The sequence below is a fragment of the Mauremys mutica genome, chromosome 25, assembly GCF_020497125.1.
Source record: "Mauremys mutica isolate MM-2020 ecotype Southern chromosome 25, ASM2049712v1, whole genome shotgun sequence".
NCBI classification, from domain to species: Eukaryota; Metazoa; Chordata; order Testudines; family Geoemydidae; genus Mauremys; species Mauremys mutica.
The window spans coordinates 2,573,996-2,591,761 of record NC_059096.1 but is presented as its reverse complement, the minus strand read 5'-3'; the positions used below and the strand labels follow the sequence as shown (position 1 = coordinate 2,591,761).

At 37.1% G+C, this 17,766-nt stretch overlaps 1 protein-coding gene across 1 annotated transcript; it reads right to left on the bottom strand.

The window, feature by feature from the left end:
* Window positions 1–7,172: 7,172 nt before the first annotated feature.
* Window positions 7,173–17,549, bottom strand: KRT222 (keratin 222). The gene is made up of 6 exons (XM_044999699.1): window positions 17,409–17,549; window positions 15,002–15,130; window positions 13,593–13,813; window positions 12,064–12,140; window positions 11,037–11,145; window positions 7,173–7,386 (listed from the first exon to the last, which is right to left on the bottom strand). The coding sequence occupies exons 1-6, from the start codon at window positions 17,502–17,504 to the stop codon at window positions 7,173–7,175; spliced, it is 846 nt and encodes a 281-aa protein (XP_044855634.1). The 5' UTR covers window positions 17,505–17,549.
* Window positions 17,550–17,766: the final 217 nt, after the last annotated feature.

Here is a 17,766-nt window from a genome sequence, read left to right as displayed (position 1 = left end):
AAATGCAGAGCTCCCCAGACCAGTGGCCAGGACCCGGGCAGTGAGAGTGCCACTGAAAATCAGCTCACGTGCCGCACGCCTTTGGCACACATGCCATAGGTTGCCTACCCCTGGCCTAATCCATTTAATCTATCTGAAACTGGAGTTCTAGCTAGCAGATGTGGGTAAAGGTGTCTAAGCATTTACATTCTATTCCTCTGTTTTCAACTGCTCAGAACTTTACAAAACTGTTACTTTTTGGCCTGAAATTTACCAAAATTGGCCTCTTTTTGGGGATGATTTTTTTCCCCTTGAAATTTTGAGCAAAAACAGTTCCGCCATTTTTAAGAATGAGAGGGGAAAATAACATTTCTCCCATTATTAAAATGATTGTGATTTTATTTTTAAGAAAAATCAGGTCTGGCACTGAAGTAGGCAGGAATAGGAAGCTAAAAGCTGGCAGGAAAATTGCCTTTTGGGAGAAGCGCCTTTCAAAATTGTCATGACATTTGGTTTGAATTTATCACATTTATGAAGATTTGAAAATTGTACTTTGCACACGTACAGTCTATTTCAACAACATTAGCACTTTACTATTTGAAAAATAGGCTTCATGGGGCATGCACATGGCCTTATTAGCTATACAGTTTAAAAGTCAGTGAATCTCTGCATTACATTGATTTGAACAATAACAGGTGTGGTAAGGCAAAAAATCAGTAAGCAATATGGTGCAATAATCAGTAAGATGCAAAGTCAGTGAAACTCTATGATATCCACACAGGGCAGTTAGGACTTAAGCTTTTCGGCTGTTTGAAAAATCTGCATAGTATACTGAATTCCATGCAATTTATCTTCTTTGGAATAATTGACATGGGGAATATTTACACTGCAGCTGGGTGCATGCCTCCCAACTCTGGCAGATAGACACACACTAGGTCTAACAATAGCAGTGAGGATGATGTGGCGTGGGTGGTGTTATGAGCTAGCCACCTGACTATGGGGTACAGCGGGCTGGTACTTGGGTGGCTAGTCTGTGTCATGAAATCAACACTACTATTCTTAGCAAGCTATCTCGAGCAGATCTAGGGCATGTCTGTCTATGCATGCTTGTAGACACGCTTTCAGCTGCAGCATAAACGCTCACTTAAAGGCTTGTGAAAATACCTGAGCAAGAATTTCAGAGGTTCTGAAGACCACTGTGAAAGTTAATAGCTCAGATAAGGAATTAGAAAAGAAAGAAGTTTGGAGTAAGACAAAGACTTTTTCTATTGCCTACTGCCCCACAGAGAAGCCTAGAGGAGATAAATAGCAGTTGATTGATGCTCAACTATACAAAGTCTACATTTTTGAAGAAAAACATATTGGGAGGCTTATTTAGCCCTGTTTAACATCATATGCCAAATGAATGGTTGAGGAATAAGCAAGGAGGGTGTTTTAGCAGCTAAACTAAAACTACAGCTAAGCAACCAGCTCTGACAATGCTGCAAAATTTAGCCTTAGGACACATACTGAAGCATTCTGAGTAGGTACAAGTCCTTGATATAAGGTTTGCAGCCTGACATCAATCTAAGCTGGCCAGAGCTCAGTTAAGGGTTAACAGGAGGAAGAAAAGGAAACTCCACTTGAACTAGCAGAGGATCTGTGGTGACTTAACATAAGAACATAAGAAAGGCCGTACCGGGTCAGACCAAAGGTCCATCTAGCCCAGTATCTGTCTACCGACAGTGGCCAATGCCAAGTGCCCCAGAGGGAGTGAACCTAACAGGCAATGATCAAGTGATCTCTCTCCTGCCATCCATCTCCATCCTCTGACGAACAGAGGCTAGGGACACCATTCCTTACCCATCCTGGCTAATAGCCATTTATGGACTCAGCCACCATGAATTTATCCAGTCCCCTTTTAAACATTGTTATAGTCCCAGCCTTCACAACCTCCTCAGGTAAGGAGTTCCACAAGTTGACTGTGCGCTGCGTGAAGAAGAACTTCCTTTTATTTGTTTTAAACCTGCTGCCTATTAATTTCATTTGGTGACCCCTAGTTCTTGTATTATGGGAATAAGTAAATAACTTTTCCTTATCCACTTTCTCAACATCACTCATGATTTTATATACCTCTATCATATCCCCCCTTAGTCTTCTCTTTTCCAAGCTGAAGAGTCCTAGCCTCTTTAATCTTTCCTCGTATGGGACCCTCTCTAAACCCCTAATCATTTTAGTTGCCCTTTTCTGAACCTTTTCTAGTGCTAGAATATCTTTTTCGAGGTGAGGAGACCACATCTGTACACAGTATTCGAGATGTGGGCGTACCATGGATTTATATAAGGGCAATAATATATTCTCAGTCTTATTCTCTATCCCCTTTTTAATGATTCCTAACATCCTGTTTGCTTTTTTGACCGCCTCTGCACACTGCGTGGACATCTTCAGAGAACTATCCACGATGACGCCAAGATCTTTTTCCTGACTCGTTGTAGCTAAATTAGCCCCCATCATGTTGTATGTATAGTTGGGGTTATTTTTTCCAATTTGCATTACTTTACATTTATCCACATTAAATTTCATTTGCCATTTTGTTGCCCAATCACTTAGTTTTGTGAGATCTTTTTGAAGTTCTTCACAATCTGCTTTGGTCTTAACTATCTTGAGAAGTTTAGTATCATCTGCAAACTTGGCCACCTCACTGTTTACCCCTTTCTCCAGATCATTTATGAATAAATTGAATAGGATTGGTCCGAGGACTGACCCTTGGGGAACACCACTAGTTACCCCTCTCCATTCTGAGAATTTACCATTAATTCCTACCCTTTGTTCCCTGTCCTTTAACCAGTTCTCAATCCATGAAAGGACCTTCCCTTTTATCCCATGACAGCTTAATTTACGTAAGAGCCTTTGATGAGGGAGCGGCCAGCGGGGGGCCGGCCCGGCGATGGCCGCGGAGCGGCTTGCGAACCAATGAGGCCAGGGACCTTGCTGTTCTATTTGTTTGCAAAAGTGACATTTCTTCTGTAATGACAAACATTTACCGCGGAACCAAAATAAATATTTTGAGAAAAAGGTGAGAAAATATATTTTAAAATGTATAAAATATCATTTACCTCAGGTTTTGCCTGCTGTTGGTAAAGAAATTCATGGAGAAAAGTGCAGGTAGCAGTTAGTGTTAGAGGCAGGACTAACATGAATCCTGGCTTTTAGTCTTGGGCTCACACCATTATACCACACTTTTCTCTCCAATCTAGCAATAACATGATTTTGACAATATGAAAAACCTAAAATGCTGAGAAAGATGCCTTAGATATGGTCATTTGAGTCTATGTTTTTGAAATGTTTCTCATTGGCATTTGTATACTCTGGCGCCAGTTGTGAAATATTTACGTGGTTGAGTACTTAACTCACACTTATTTTTACTGTAAATGGAGAAAATGTAATTTAAAACAGTGCACATTTGGGTCACGTTTAGAATACCAACACACCATATTGCAGCTAATGAAGCCTAATATAAAGAACAGACTTAATGTAGTGGAGAGGATTACACAGGGAACAGAGCAGCAAGAATGCAGAATTCTGAAAATTAACTAAAACAACATTTGAACTACTTTTCTGTGCTGCTGTCTTTGTTGCAACTCAGTTTTTGTGCTCATCAAATGCCATAGTTGGTTTTGTGCCAGATGTGTCAAACATCAAATAAGTGTTGTGTATTTTATGAGCAATTGAGGCCAGAGTTATACTGTGGGGATATTCAAGTTCTATGTGGGTGGAGTGACTTTCACACTCAAAGAATAACTCAGCATGCAATTGTGCTCCCATTAAAGTCAATGACTTCCATTGGCTTTAGTGGCTGCAGCATCAGGCTGGTATGTGGCCAAAATACTGTATGTCAGTAAAGGCTGACTTTTTTCTATTTAATTTATTTCTGGTCCTGGACCACCATTATAGACCTAGATTCATTTTTTCTTTTTAGATAATATACACATTTTAATGTAAGCTTAGGCCAGACGTGTTCAGCAGTACAATGCATGCAGTTTATATGGGTAGTGAGAACAGTCATAGTTGCATTAGACAGGATAAAAAATACAGAGAATATCATGTTTCATGGCATATGCCAAATGATGGATGGTTAAAATGAAATTTTCCTTATGGGCAAGGTCATTCCATAATTGCCCATTGCAGGGATTCTAGCACCTTCCTATGATGCATCTGGTACAGACCATTGTCAGATACAGGATCCTGAATGATTGCTCTGATCTGGTGTGGCAATTCCTATGTTCCTGTGCAAACTTTTTTTGTGAGTATCCATGTGCCAGTTTTTCTGTCATATATGTCAGTCTAGACTTCTAATACTTATTTCCTGTTTGTCTATTCTGTTTGTGTTGTCTTTTAGATTGTAAACTCTTCTGTTTTCTATTCTGTATTTGTGCAGGGCCTGGCACAGTGGGGCTCCAGTCCTGGTCAGGGTCACTGGCATACCCAAATACTAATAGTCAATAATAAATAAATGATGATATACCAGGCAATATACCCCACCCCCCCATGTGATATGAGAAGATCCATAGGAAACCTGGATCATAATATTTGTAGAGAAGATCTATAGCAGGCATGGGTTGCAATGCTGGAGCACCTGTAGTCGTGTGTGTGTGTGTGTGTGTGTGTGTGTGTGTAAATGTAAGTGCATGTCAAAATCACATAATATGCATTTTCAGGTTAAATTTTATTATTCTTTATAGCAGTGGTATCATTTACTTTGGTAAATTCATATCCCTGTTCAAAGTGTCTTAAAGCAGTTTTAACTTAGTTTAAATCCAAGTATTGTAAAAGATATATATTATAAACACACAAAAGCTGCATAGTGGAATTACTAGAATAGGCTATTACATTCAGGATGCCAAGTACTCAAGTATTAACATGACTAGATCAATATTTGACTGTCAAGGTTAATGTTAATTAGTTGGCTTAGTACAGTAGATATAGAACAATGGCCTACAATATAAATGCATTGTTTTTTACATTAATACAATTTAGAAGCATTTAACTAAATACTGATGAAATTTGCAGTGCCAGTATCTATTTTGCATGCCATAGGTAATAGGGCAATTGCTGACACCTGAATAAAATTTTGACATGCTAACGTGAAACAGCAGAAAACAGAGATACTGGATGCATTTCAGAGATAAAATTTTGACATGCTAACGTGAAACAGCAGAAAACAGAGATACTGGATGCATTTCAGAGATACTGAATGCTTGCAGCTCCCATGAACTTCAATTAGAGTTTGGAAGGTCAACACCTTAATTATTCTTCATAAATAAACGGTCAGTCTTACCTAAACATATATGTTGTTTAAACCTAGTTTCACAGTCTATTAAAGAAAATGTTTGTATTTCTGTTTTCCTGTGGAAGGAAAGCTATCTAATGTAGTTGAGGTTTGCCCATGCTGCTTTGAATTAGCAGTGGAAGATACCATAAAAGGTATAATAAAATTTGTGACTTCAATTTGTAGTCCTTATTTGGTTAATTTAATTAAATATACAGTAAATAAGCCCAGGCATAATAATGATGTGCCATATACTGTAAGACAGTAGCATAAATTACTTTTTAAAGAGGATTTTATATAAATTACTTTAATTAAACACTTACTGTAACAACTGGAAATGTATGGAAATAACTATTTTTAGAATTGTGGGATGGCTAAATTTTTAACAGCTTCAAGGAACTATTTTACTTATTGCTCAGCTGATAATAGAGATGTATTAGTCAGGAGGGAAAAGCAGTTCTAGGATTTTTCATTTTATATTTATATAATGCCAATACAGTGGAACCTCAGAGTGATGAACACCTCAGGAATGGAGGTTATTCGTAACTATGAAATGTTTGTAACTCGGAACAAAACATTATGGCTGTTCTTCCAAAAACTTACGACTGACTTAATACAGCTTTGAAAGTTTACTATACAGAAGAAAAATGCTGCTTTTAACCATCTTAATTTAAATGAAATAAGCATAGAAACACGATCCTTACCTTGTCAAATCTTTTTTTTTAATTTCTTTTTATTTTTTCCATAGTTTACATTTAACACTGCTGCCTGATTGTGTACTTTCAGTTCCAAATGAGGTGTGTCGTTGACTGGTCAGTTTGTAACTTTGAGGTTCTACTGTATTCATAGAGCCTGTGGATATTTCTAGTAAGATATTGGGGCTGATCCTACAAGACTTCTATGTGTGGAACTTCCATTGAAATCATAAAACGTCATGCATGGAGGGCTTGGGGACTAGGCCTAGTATTTTGTATTTCACATCAGGTAAAATCCTGGCCCCAGTGAAGTCAGTTGCAAATCTCCTATTGACTACGGAGAAGTCCAGATTTCACCCTCTATATTTCACTAGAACTCAGAGAGGCAGTTAATGGGAAAGCTATAAATGTAGTAAGCTCAAATGGCCTATATCAGACCTTCAGTTTTAAAATAAAACCCTGCATTGATTTTAATGGAGAATTCTCCTTAAAAATCAATGACATGATATCGCTCAATGTTATTTCCTTGTAAAACTGGTCTTAAGGAATATGTGCATGGATTCACAAGAGAAAACAGACTATTTTGGATGGGTTACTTTCTCAAATACATTTAAAAAATATTAGCCATTTCCTTTTAAAGGAAAATGTATTTGTAATTATTTGTAATAGTTTACATACTTAAGAGTTTGTATGCATTTACCTTTTGTCAGTTAAAAAAATGGTTTTAGATGTATACCACCCAGTATGATACTTTTGTGTTGTGATACAAGGATACATTATGACTTTTATATTGAAGAACTACGAAAATAAAATGTTCAGTTTTCATTAACTGAAAAGAGAAAACAGATTCTTTGTTAGAAAAGTAATGTAAAGTATAAAGGTATAGGTCAGTTCTTAAATATTTGACAAAATTCTACAAAGCAAAGCAAGGTTTTTGGAAAAAACAAATGAGAAAATAAAGAGTAAAAAAATTAATAGGAGTTAGGTTTCTTGAAATATAACACCTTTACCCTGCTCTCTTTCATTTAAGAGAATCTGACATTATTCATATATTTATTAAAGCATATACTTAGTAACATTTCATAGTTGTGACAAGATGAGGGGAAGCCATGTGGTCCATCTAGATCTGTCTTAACGTTATTTATTTCCAAAGCCCATCATAAATGACCCTTGAGTTAGTTTGCTGCAGGTTAAGGTTTGATAGATGGAATACTGCAAGACCTCCTCATTACCAGCCTGACTTCAATGTCAGGTAGGTTATTTTGTTTAGTCTGTAAACATCCGTCATCTGTTGCTGCTAGGTGGAGATCAAAGCGCAAAGAAACAGACTTTTTCCTTAAATGAGGATTGTCCTTAAAGAAAGATCCTTCCCATTCTTTAATAACTTCATCCACTTTTTCTGTCCTGAAACAATAAAGGAAATGTAAATGTGATCCTGAAGACACAGTAATACACATCTTCAAAGTATGCCTTTAAAATGTGATGAAAAATTACGTAATGGGATATGGAGATAATTTTAGTAAATGCAAAGATTTCAGAGTTCTTTTTTCACAGCTACATTCTCAAGAAATATGGACTAAAGAGTTAGACTTCATTATATATCTACTTATTGTAGAAAAATAGAAATGGATCAAAACCATGAGTCTAAACATCCCCGGGGTTTTAGTGGGAAGATTATTTGAAATCCAAACCCAGATCTAAGTTGTGCAGTTATCTCTGTATCTTTAATGGGCAGAACCAAGTCCCTGGATCTGAATGCATTCAAAATAAGGAGGGTTAGAAATCCAGATGCAGACTTCAGAACTTGAGCCTACTTTTAGTGTAAAGATAGAATTAAGTACATAGTAGCTGAGAACCTGATTCTAGAGCCTTCACTCACATGAGTAAACTTTACTTAAGCAAGTAGTCCCATTTAAGTCCATCAGACTGTTGGCACGAGTATGGATTACTTACATAAATAAGGATTTCAGGATCCGGCTCTAATGATTTCAATGAGTAATTGTAATTAAATGTTAGTTACACAGTTGGCCCAGTTTTCATTAAATATTAATGAAAAAAGGAAGTGCAAAAACAACAACAACACTGCTGTCCTCTATTAGTAAAGCAAGTTAAGGTAAATAATACTTAATAATTGCTTTAATTAACAACAAGGAGACCTGGCAAATTTATCATGCATCTGTAGTTCGTAATGAAAGTAGGGAAGGGGCCAATATGAAAAACACAAGAATATAATATGAAAAAATAACGTATAAGGGTAGTAAAATACCTGGGTTTTTTTTAGTAGTAAGATAGTATAGTTCACAGTTCTTAGGTCTTAAAATGCTTTTAACATTGGCTAGATAAAATATAATTTTATTCTATTCTGTTTCATATTAAAAATGTAGAAAGTCACTTGAAGATGGTATGTCTTTATATATCCTTTAAGTACTCTACTGCAGATTTATGTAAGTATTCCTCAACTGATAACACATAAACAGTGAAATCTGGGCCCCACTGATGTAAATGGGAGTTTTGTCATTGACTTCAATGACACCAGGATTTCACCCAAAGGGTGTGATTCTGAAAATAATCTATTTGGATTCCACACCGTGGAAGTACATGGAAACCCTTAAAAATCACATTTGTAGCCTTGTGCAAGCAGAAGGTAGACAGCAATTTTGTTGACTTAAATAATAATTATTTAGCACTCTGCAGCATTTACTGAAGTATTGCATTACCTTATTTTTTATTATTAAGGTTACTAACTGACACAATATTGGAAGGGAATCAGATACTAGAATTAATCAGTATGTTTATTACAATATATAGTGGCTCATAAAAACACATACAATCACAAAACTTAGATAATAAAAAATTGTGCAGTGCAGTACAACTTGAAGAGTAGCCATTGCTATTCTGTGTGGTGTAATAGTTGCTTATAGAAATCAAAGCATTTATTGGGATGCTGCAAGTAACAATTCCAGCGCGCAAGGGCAGGGTAAAAACTTCCTACATGCCCCACCCTGATCAGATCCAACAACATAATATCAAAACAAGACAATTTAGTAGTTAGAGAGAGATACAGCACCACTTATTGGTGGAAGTGCTGTCTTGATAATTACAACTTTCCCCCTGCTGGTTAAATAAGAATTTAAAAACAGTAACAAAAGTTTGATTATAGTAACTCCTAGGAATCCAGGTAGTTTGCCATCCACATAGATTTCCGTGTTGGTCTGCTCTCTTGAGTCTTCATTCATAGTTGGTTCTAGATTATCAGTGAGTGCAGGGTTCATGTCCTCCATGTTAGGCTTATCTGTTGTGGACAACACCTGTTGAAGACTACAGTGTGTTGAGGTTCTGAAGACACCCTGACAATTCCTCCTCCATGACTGGTCTCCCATGGCTATAGGAACCTGCTGGAATTCTTCCAAATCCTTCTGTATCCCTTTGGGATGATTATTGAATATCCTAAGTGTTTGTCCTCCCCTTTCTTTCAATTAATCTGTGCACCAGTTCTTGATACACTAAAAAGGGGTGAGCTCTTGCTTTTTGTAACAGCAAGAATAAATAATTTATTTTCTTAATTATTGTGTAAAGTTCCCCCCTAAAAGGTATAAATTTGGAATTTTTTCCAGGCTGCTTTTTCCAGTTGTGTAGCCATGCCTTCTCTCCTTCCTGTGCTTGGGCAATTTGACTCCAGTAGCCTTTTCCTCCACTTTGCCTGCAAATGTCATCTGGTCTGCTGTCTCATGTAACCCATGAGACACCTGAGAATAGCTAGTATCAGAGGGGTAGCTGTGTTAGTCTGGATCTGTAAAAGCAGCAAAGAGTCCTGTGGCACCTTATGGACTAACAGACGTTTTGGAGCATGAGCTTTCGTGGGTGAATACCCACTTTGTATCTGACGAAGTGGGGATTCACCCACGAAAGCTCATGCTCCAAAACGTCTGTTAGTCTATAAGGTGCCACAGGACTCTCTGCTGAGAATAGCTTGCACCCATGCCTCCTCCAGCATTTTAGCCATCTCACAAGCAAATTATTTAGTGAAGTGCTGCATCTGGCATAAAGAAGTCACTATGAGTCTGGGCATTAACAGCTGATACTTTTAAGGAAACCCAATTTCTGCTTCCACATTTGTAACTCTATATATAATCTGGTCCATAGCATTATCTAGTGTGTTATCTTCCTTCCCCAGCAGTTTATGAAGTTCCCCTATTAAACTGTTTATAAACTGTCTTTTCACACAGGATTCTCTCATGACTTGCCACTGGGCATAGGCCCCTCTCTGCATTGTCTGTTCCAGATTTGGCGCAGCACATTCTGCTTCACTCAAGTCATGTTCTGGACAGGGTGGTGCAGGGAAAGCCCTATGGAACAATCTCCTTGATCCCCACAAATAACTATGCAGGAGTTCCACCATCCTGACGCCTCCTGGCTTGTCATTCCTTCCGGTACTTCAAAAGAGCCAACCCCCTCCCCAGCAGTGTATAAATGTCTATGTAACTTTTTGTAAGATCTATGATTTGCACTAGGAAGGTGCTAGCAAAAGGCTTTGGCATCACCATCCAGAAACACTTCTAAGTACTGTACTTCTTTCTCATCAATCCACTCATTTACAGAGAGCAATAACTCAAAATACTCACAGATTCCAGTCTCGCCTGCATGACCAATAAATTTATTCTCAGGCCAAAGTGCTTGTGCCATCTTGAAGCTACTGCCACCAGTTGTAATACTCGCTTATAGAAATCAAAGGATTTATTGGGACACTGCGGGCAACAACTCCAGGACACACAGGCAGAACTAAAAACTTCCCCTCCCCTTTCTCCTCCCTTGTTCAGATCCAAGAGCATGCTCTCAAAACAAGGCAACAACTTAGCACTAAAATAATGATACAGCACCACTTATTAGTGGAGATGCTGTCTACACTGATCTTATAGTTGCATCCTTGCTAACTGGAAATGGTATACAAGAAGGATGCTACCAGGAATACAGAGTATAGATCAGAGAGGTTTAATTTTAAATGTATAGAACACACATATATAATTATTATTTTGCTAAATTTACGTTTGTCTTACTGTATAGTGCCATGAGCTTCAGCACTTTCCTTCACAATGCTTCCATTTAAGATTGCTTGCTTTGTCAGTTTTTCCACCTTTTCATCTTCATGCTTCTTTACGGCACCAGCTGTACAGGAAAATGCAAATATACTAGATATTTCTTCTGAGCCCTCCTAGGGAGCCTTCACTCCTTGTACAACCATCAGGAAAAGATCTCTTTATAATGTTCCAGAGACTAGTAGGAGGCAATCCTAGCTAGTATGCCAGCTTGTGTACCATCTCCTTAAGGGACTATAGTCTGTCACTTAGCTCAGTTACCAGATACGCCCCCTATCTGGAATATATGTTGTGGTCAGCAGTATGTGCTAGCTTTGGGCCCATACTACCCGCTGTCAGAAGAAAATATGTGTGTTTCTCTGCATGCCCTCCTAACTCACCCAGCTGAATTCAGCCCTGGCAAACAAAATTCCAGTGGAGGATGATACACCAGGCCATGTCTCTGGCCATCTTCTCCATTCTGGCCTGAGCAGCATTAAGCTCTAAATTGTTTATTTTACTAAACAAAATTAAGCATTTAATTGTTTTTTTAAAGATACTGTGGACTGGAATATGTGACAATAGATCTGAGATAAGAAATCGGAAATAGTTCTTTCCTAGCTATGCATTAGTCAAATACACAATCAGCTATGCATCTGAAAAAGTGGATTTTTTACTCATGAAAGCTTATGCCCAAATAAATCTGATTGTCTTTAAGGTGCCACTGGACTCCTTGTAGAATCAGCTATATTTTTCAATAATTTACTGTAAGGAATCTGATGCACAGCATACATCAATATACTTTAACTCAGTAAAGTTTTAACTCCTGGAGTTTGGGGTACAAGTTTTACTCTCCTTTGGCTTTATCCATGGGAAGGAAGCATGTGGTCCATCACAACACTAATAGCCTTTTGTAGCTCCTGTTTAGGAAATTCAGCGAGGCAACATTAAGAACTGAGAAACTATTGTGGTTTTATTTTAGGAATGTTCCCTTGTCTTAAAAACTCACTTGAAAGTGGGATAGAAGCTGTCTTGCTGGTGGTAGGTTTTCTGTCATCTTTTCTATCATGTGTAGAACAATGAAACCTGAAAAAATGAAAATATTACAAAAATGTAATAATATTGTTATTTTAATCAAAAACTTGAATGATGAGCAACTGAGGGGAAAATATGTAGAAATAAGGACAATGGGATTCAGATAGAGATTTATTGTAGTCACACCTTATTTTGATTGTAGGACTAAAGAATGTTGAAAATTTGTATTTGTATTCCATCGTTCTTTCCTGAAAGGTTTTCAGTAATTTTGAATTCTGCCAGAAAGACCTTTCCTTAATATTTTTCTTTTATTTTATTCATAATGAGCTATGTATATTTTTACATAATTATAAAATAGTAATATATTGAAAAAATGCCAAATCAGTTCCCTCACTTGGGGCTCTAATGTGCAAACATTTTTGCCTGTGAGGTTCCGGGAGTGAAACCCTCTAGCTTCTTCTGCATGGGGCCGAGGATTCAAAATTCCCACCCACCCAAAAGTATTCCTAAGAAACACTTTCACTTGCAAAAATAGTAGAGTTTCATGTCACCTATTGAGGTTATCCCTATTTAAGGGAGGATGGGACCCTTATTCTTTAACATGTGAACCCTACCAATATTTCAATATTTAATAGAATTTTGTTAACAGATACTCAGATGTGCAAAACCCAAATCCTGCCTTTGATTTGCACTATACCTGAGATTTTCCAGATGAAATTTATCTAATTTATCTTCAGGGAATTCACATATTCAAAGCATGGGAAGGCTTAAAGGTGACAATGCTAATGTATGAGCAGTACAGTGTATGTGGGAAAATGAGAAACTGTTTAAACTAGTAGCTTTGGAATTATAATTATTTAACTTTTCTCTCTTTAAAACTTTAAAGCGAAATCTGTGTTGAATTATTACAGCAGAATTTGTTTTATGGGTTTTGATCAATATATTTTACTCCAGTTTGATGCTGGTGTAACTCAATTGAAATAAAAATGGTGTAACACTGTGGTGAATCAGGTCCATTATGTATAATTAGGTTAAAACTGTACTGAAGCAAACATCAGGTTTACACACACACACACACACACACACACTGTACTATCCTTTTTTCTTTTCAGTGAGGGTTGGTGAGTCCTAAATATTTCCTACTGTGGGGGCCAAACTGCCTTTAAATATTGGTTAAATAATGAACTTTACTTTAAAAAAAACAACCCATAATTTTTCTAAACAAAAACATGGAAAATCAGAAAAAATAAGCACTGCCTTTGTAAGATAAGATATTTTAATGGCATGGAAATTGTTCATACAATAATTTCACATATTAATTTTAGATTTTAAATATGCCTGTATAGAACTTTGCACAAGTCAAAATGAAAAATCCTTTCATGACGGATTTACTGCTATATTTAATGGCGGCATTCATGTGATTGCAACTCTGAAAAGTACTGCAAACAGAAGTTCTAAAAGATAATATAAAAGCAAATACACTTTCTCCAGTCTGTAAAATACCTGTTTTCCTCTTTCTCCAGCAAACTGCGATACGTTGCTATCTCCTGCTCCAGCCTCATCTTAGTGTTCAGTAGTATTTCATGCTCTTGAAGCTGTTTCTCAATACCTCTCCTCACTTGCTCTAGCTCCTTCTCTAAACCTTCAATCTCAGCTTGTAAATTCTGCAGTTGCATCTGGTACTGCTGCTCTGTGGCATGCAGACAACTTTCCAAACCTCTTTCCTGGCAAATAAATCCAATATTAAGGTCAGAAAACATATTTTTAAATTTACTTTTCAATTTATTTGCTAAATAATCTTTAGGAACTGTAATAATAATCCACCTTTATAACACCTTTGATAAGAAACTTAAACTGGTGGCTTTTTGGATTTAATTTTCAGTAAGATCTGTAATCATATAAAAATCAATTAGAAGCTCACACACAAAAATTGTAGCTTTCTACTATGTGATGAAATCAGTCAGTTTTTATGAGTAATTTCACCCACCTGTCCAGAATGATGTGTTTTCTAATAGTCACAGGAATTCACAGTGTTGCAAAGTCATCATCATCAAGTTACAAACTCTGTCTGCAATAGGGAAATTGACTAATATCTGACATCTGTTGTCAGTAGTGGATCTCCCTGAAATCGTGTTAAAAATAGTGTAATTCCTAGGCTTTGTCATCAGTAGTGAATTTTAGGAAAAATTCCCATCAGTGCTACCACCACTTTATCTACACCAGTGGGAGGGCTGGTGTACACGAGTCTCTTTTGGTGTGACACCGGAAGCTGCCAGAAACTAATCTACACTAGATCTCCTACTGGAGTGGATGAACTGGTGATAGCAGTGGGAGAAGGATTGTTTTCTAAAGTTCCGTAATGTAGTCAGTCAGAGCAGTAGGATAGATGGACAGAATTGTTTTCAGCACCATTATAGACCTAAAACTGTGATTCAACAAAACATTTACGTACATGCTTAACTTAAAGTATATGATTAATTGTTTTGCTGGCTCAGAGCCCTAGTTCCAAAGAATTAAAATAAACATGATTTGAATGAATCAGTGAGGCAGGATATTTATTAACAAATTGATATGGGGATACTGTGGAAGAATTCTTGAAATCCGTGGGTACTGATTGGCAGGAGTAAAAAAGTAAACATAATAGCAGTATATGCAGAATTATAGATTCTGAATCAAAATGTCATATTCTTAAGCATTGATAACGGACTGGGAGATTTTCTGGCAATTAATGACCAAGAGGAAGAGATAAAGGCCCAAGGCAAAGCCACTATGCATTTCTGTTCTTGCTGTGTTTCCATCATCTGTTGGATGTCATTGATGTGCCTATTGAACTATGGAATATTGCATGTCAGAAGAAGAAATGGGTTCTTTTTTTCAGGAAGTTGATAATATCAATTTTTGACCATGCTTACCACAGCCTGGAGAGATTCAATTTCAATTTGCATACGATGCCATTGTTGCCTGGCTTCAGTGAGCTCTGCTCTGGCTGCCTTTAAAGCTGCTTCATCTTTATCCATTCTTTCACTTGTAGCTTCTTCTATCTACAGAAAATATAAACAAGATAACAGTATTACAAATAAAAAATATTTTAAAAGAATGAACATAAAATAAATTTAGTTTTGAAAAAAACCTTATCTACTTCTCTTAAAACAGGCTTTTTAGGTTAATTTTTTTGTGTGGCAACTGAATATTATTTGTTCAAGGTTGTAATGAAAAGCTTAACTGTCATTATCAGAATATTGTAAACTCCGAGGAACCTCTTGTATTGCAACCTCTACCGGAAAATACTTTGCTGCATCTTTAGTAAGTGCTGCACCTCTACGAAAGAGGCTTAAGAAAACAGATTACTTTTTGTCTCTACTATCTTAACAGAAATATTCACAGAAACAGACACAGCTTGGACATATTCTGTACAAAATCTCAGTTGATTAACTGTATCGGGGTCAGATACATTGGCATGGATTGAACAATCATATAGTAGAGAAAAAATGAAGAACTCATTGAAATATTTCATTAATAATTTTGAGACTTGTATTATCTTAGGTGCAAAAAAGTATAGGATAGGGATGGTCAGGCTAACCTATTAGAGCAGTGGTCTTCAAACTTTTTTGATCGCGCACCCCTAGCAGTAAAAAATTTTGAGCACGCCCCACCCTGCTGCTCCGACTCTACCATTTTTGCCAAAGCAAAAAAGAAAAAGGAAAAAAAAGCTGCTTGGACTCCGCCCAAACTGCCGAAGGGGGTGAAAAAAACCCAACACTCCCAAGGATCCTCTTGCATACCCCTTGGGGTGCGCACACCCCACTTTGGAGACCACTGTATTAGAGAACCTAAACCAGATGTTTAGAACACTCCTGCACTTTAGAACAGTCTTGGTTGTAATGCTGAACCAGTATTGGCTTACCAACTGTATTATGACCAAATCCAGCCCTGTACTAAATAGGCCTAGCTTCACTGAAGTCAGTGAAGTTGCAATTCTTATTTCAGGTCTTATTCTACTATTTGATATGTTACATAAATTAGATTGTGAAGCAGCTTGACAGTAGCTGTAATTATGGGGTATATGACATGACTTTAAAATGTTCGTTTCAGGTCAGTTTCTTCCATGCACTCTAGTAGGAATAATGCTCAGTACTTACGTAGTGTTTATTACGATAATGATAATTAGGGTTTCTTTCACATTTCTGTGGTGACATCACAAACACCTGAAGCAGAACATTTTCCTTCGCGTACTTTACTGATTTACCATAGGTTCGCGAACTTTACTGTTTTACCATCAGCTTTTACTGAGGAGAAAAATTCTTGAATTCAGGTCTTGGCAGGAGAGTAAAAGAAGAACTAATATTTTGTCTTTAAAATGTTAATGTGTTTTTAATGTTATCAATCCACCATTACAGTAACAAAAGCCATGTAATTCACACTTCACGTTGAACTCTGTTCTCTACCTGCCGTTTTGTGTCTAAGTACTGCAACACGTGAGGCCAGATTTCTCAGTACACTTTGACTGCTTTGCGCTGCCCTAGTGCAAAGAAAATGTAAAGTTGGCTTAATAAGACAATTAAACTGTGTTTATGGGCTGCTTTCCATCTTCAGAGTGGCACAAAGCAGTCAGAGTGTACTGGGGAATCAGGCCTATGGTGAGTAAATCTCTCAGTATTCAGAATTTCTGCAATATTGAAGTACAACAGGGTGATATAAGACCCAAATTTCAGTGTGGATTTCTTGGCATTTGATGGTTGTAGCCAGATTTGTCACATTATTGTAACATTGTTGTTCTGAAGAGATGTGTTGTGTGTGAATTTATAATAGGGTATTTATAACCTTTAAACATATGACACAGAGAACAAGTAATATAAACATTGCAGACAAGTATGGCATAGTTTTATGAAAACAATAGAAAATCTGTCCTGAGAAGGTAAAGTTTTCCATAACATATGTGCTCAAAATTGTAAATCCTCTTTATAAATGGCTTCTTTACGTCATCTCTACATGATATTCAAGATGTTTTCCTCCTGAGGGAGAACTCTAAATGAGGCTAGAGGGTACCATGTTATTGTATATGTCATCGTGTTTTTTTAGTCACAACAATATAACTGTCTTGTATGTACAGACAAACATCCAGATTCATTACAGAGCATTCCTTTTAGAGTGAGTTTCATAACCTAAGCATAACACATTTTTTTAGCTTCTAGGTCTAGTCATACTGCAGTAAATTCTAAATCCCTTATCCAGTAATATGCTGCATTGAAAAGGAAATACTGTACCTCAAAGAGGTTGAGGCTGAATTTGGTAGACATATTGTCTCCTTATTCTCATTACCTGGGTTCTTGTTGAGAGGACGGTCTCTATCTGATTTCTGGTGATGAGCATTTCATAGTTTGCCCTGATCTCATTGAGGAGCTGGGACAGTTCCATTCTGCTCCCATCCTCCACCTTGACTAAGGGAACCTTATTGATAGGATGAGCCAGCCGCTGCAGAGCCTACACTGCCTGCAGTGAAAGCGGAGAGAGGGAGAGAAAATACAGCCGAATTTTAAAGATGCAGAGCTCCTTTTTGTAGGAGCATTGAAAAATCATCTGCTTTTAATCGGTTTTGAAGATCATGTTTAAAGATACAAATATCTCTCAATTCTGCAGTGATTAAAAAGGTAAGACCTAGATAATGTGATGAAATGAA

Coding starts and splice junctions, on each gene's coding strand:
- KRT222 (XM_044999699.1), bottom strand. CDS start 17,504: ATGGAACTGTCCCAGCTCCTCAATGAGATCAGGGCAAACTATGAAATG. Junction 13,814..15,001: donor TTGAATCTCTCCAGGCTGTG/GTAAGCATGGTC, acceptor TTTATTTGCCAG/GAAAGAGGTTTGGAAAGTTG. Junction 11,146..12,063: donor AGCTTCTATCCCACTTTCAA/GTGAGTTTTTAA, acceptor TTTCCTGTACAG/CTGGTGCCGTAAAGAAGCAT.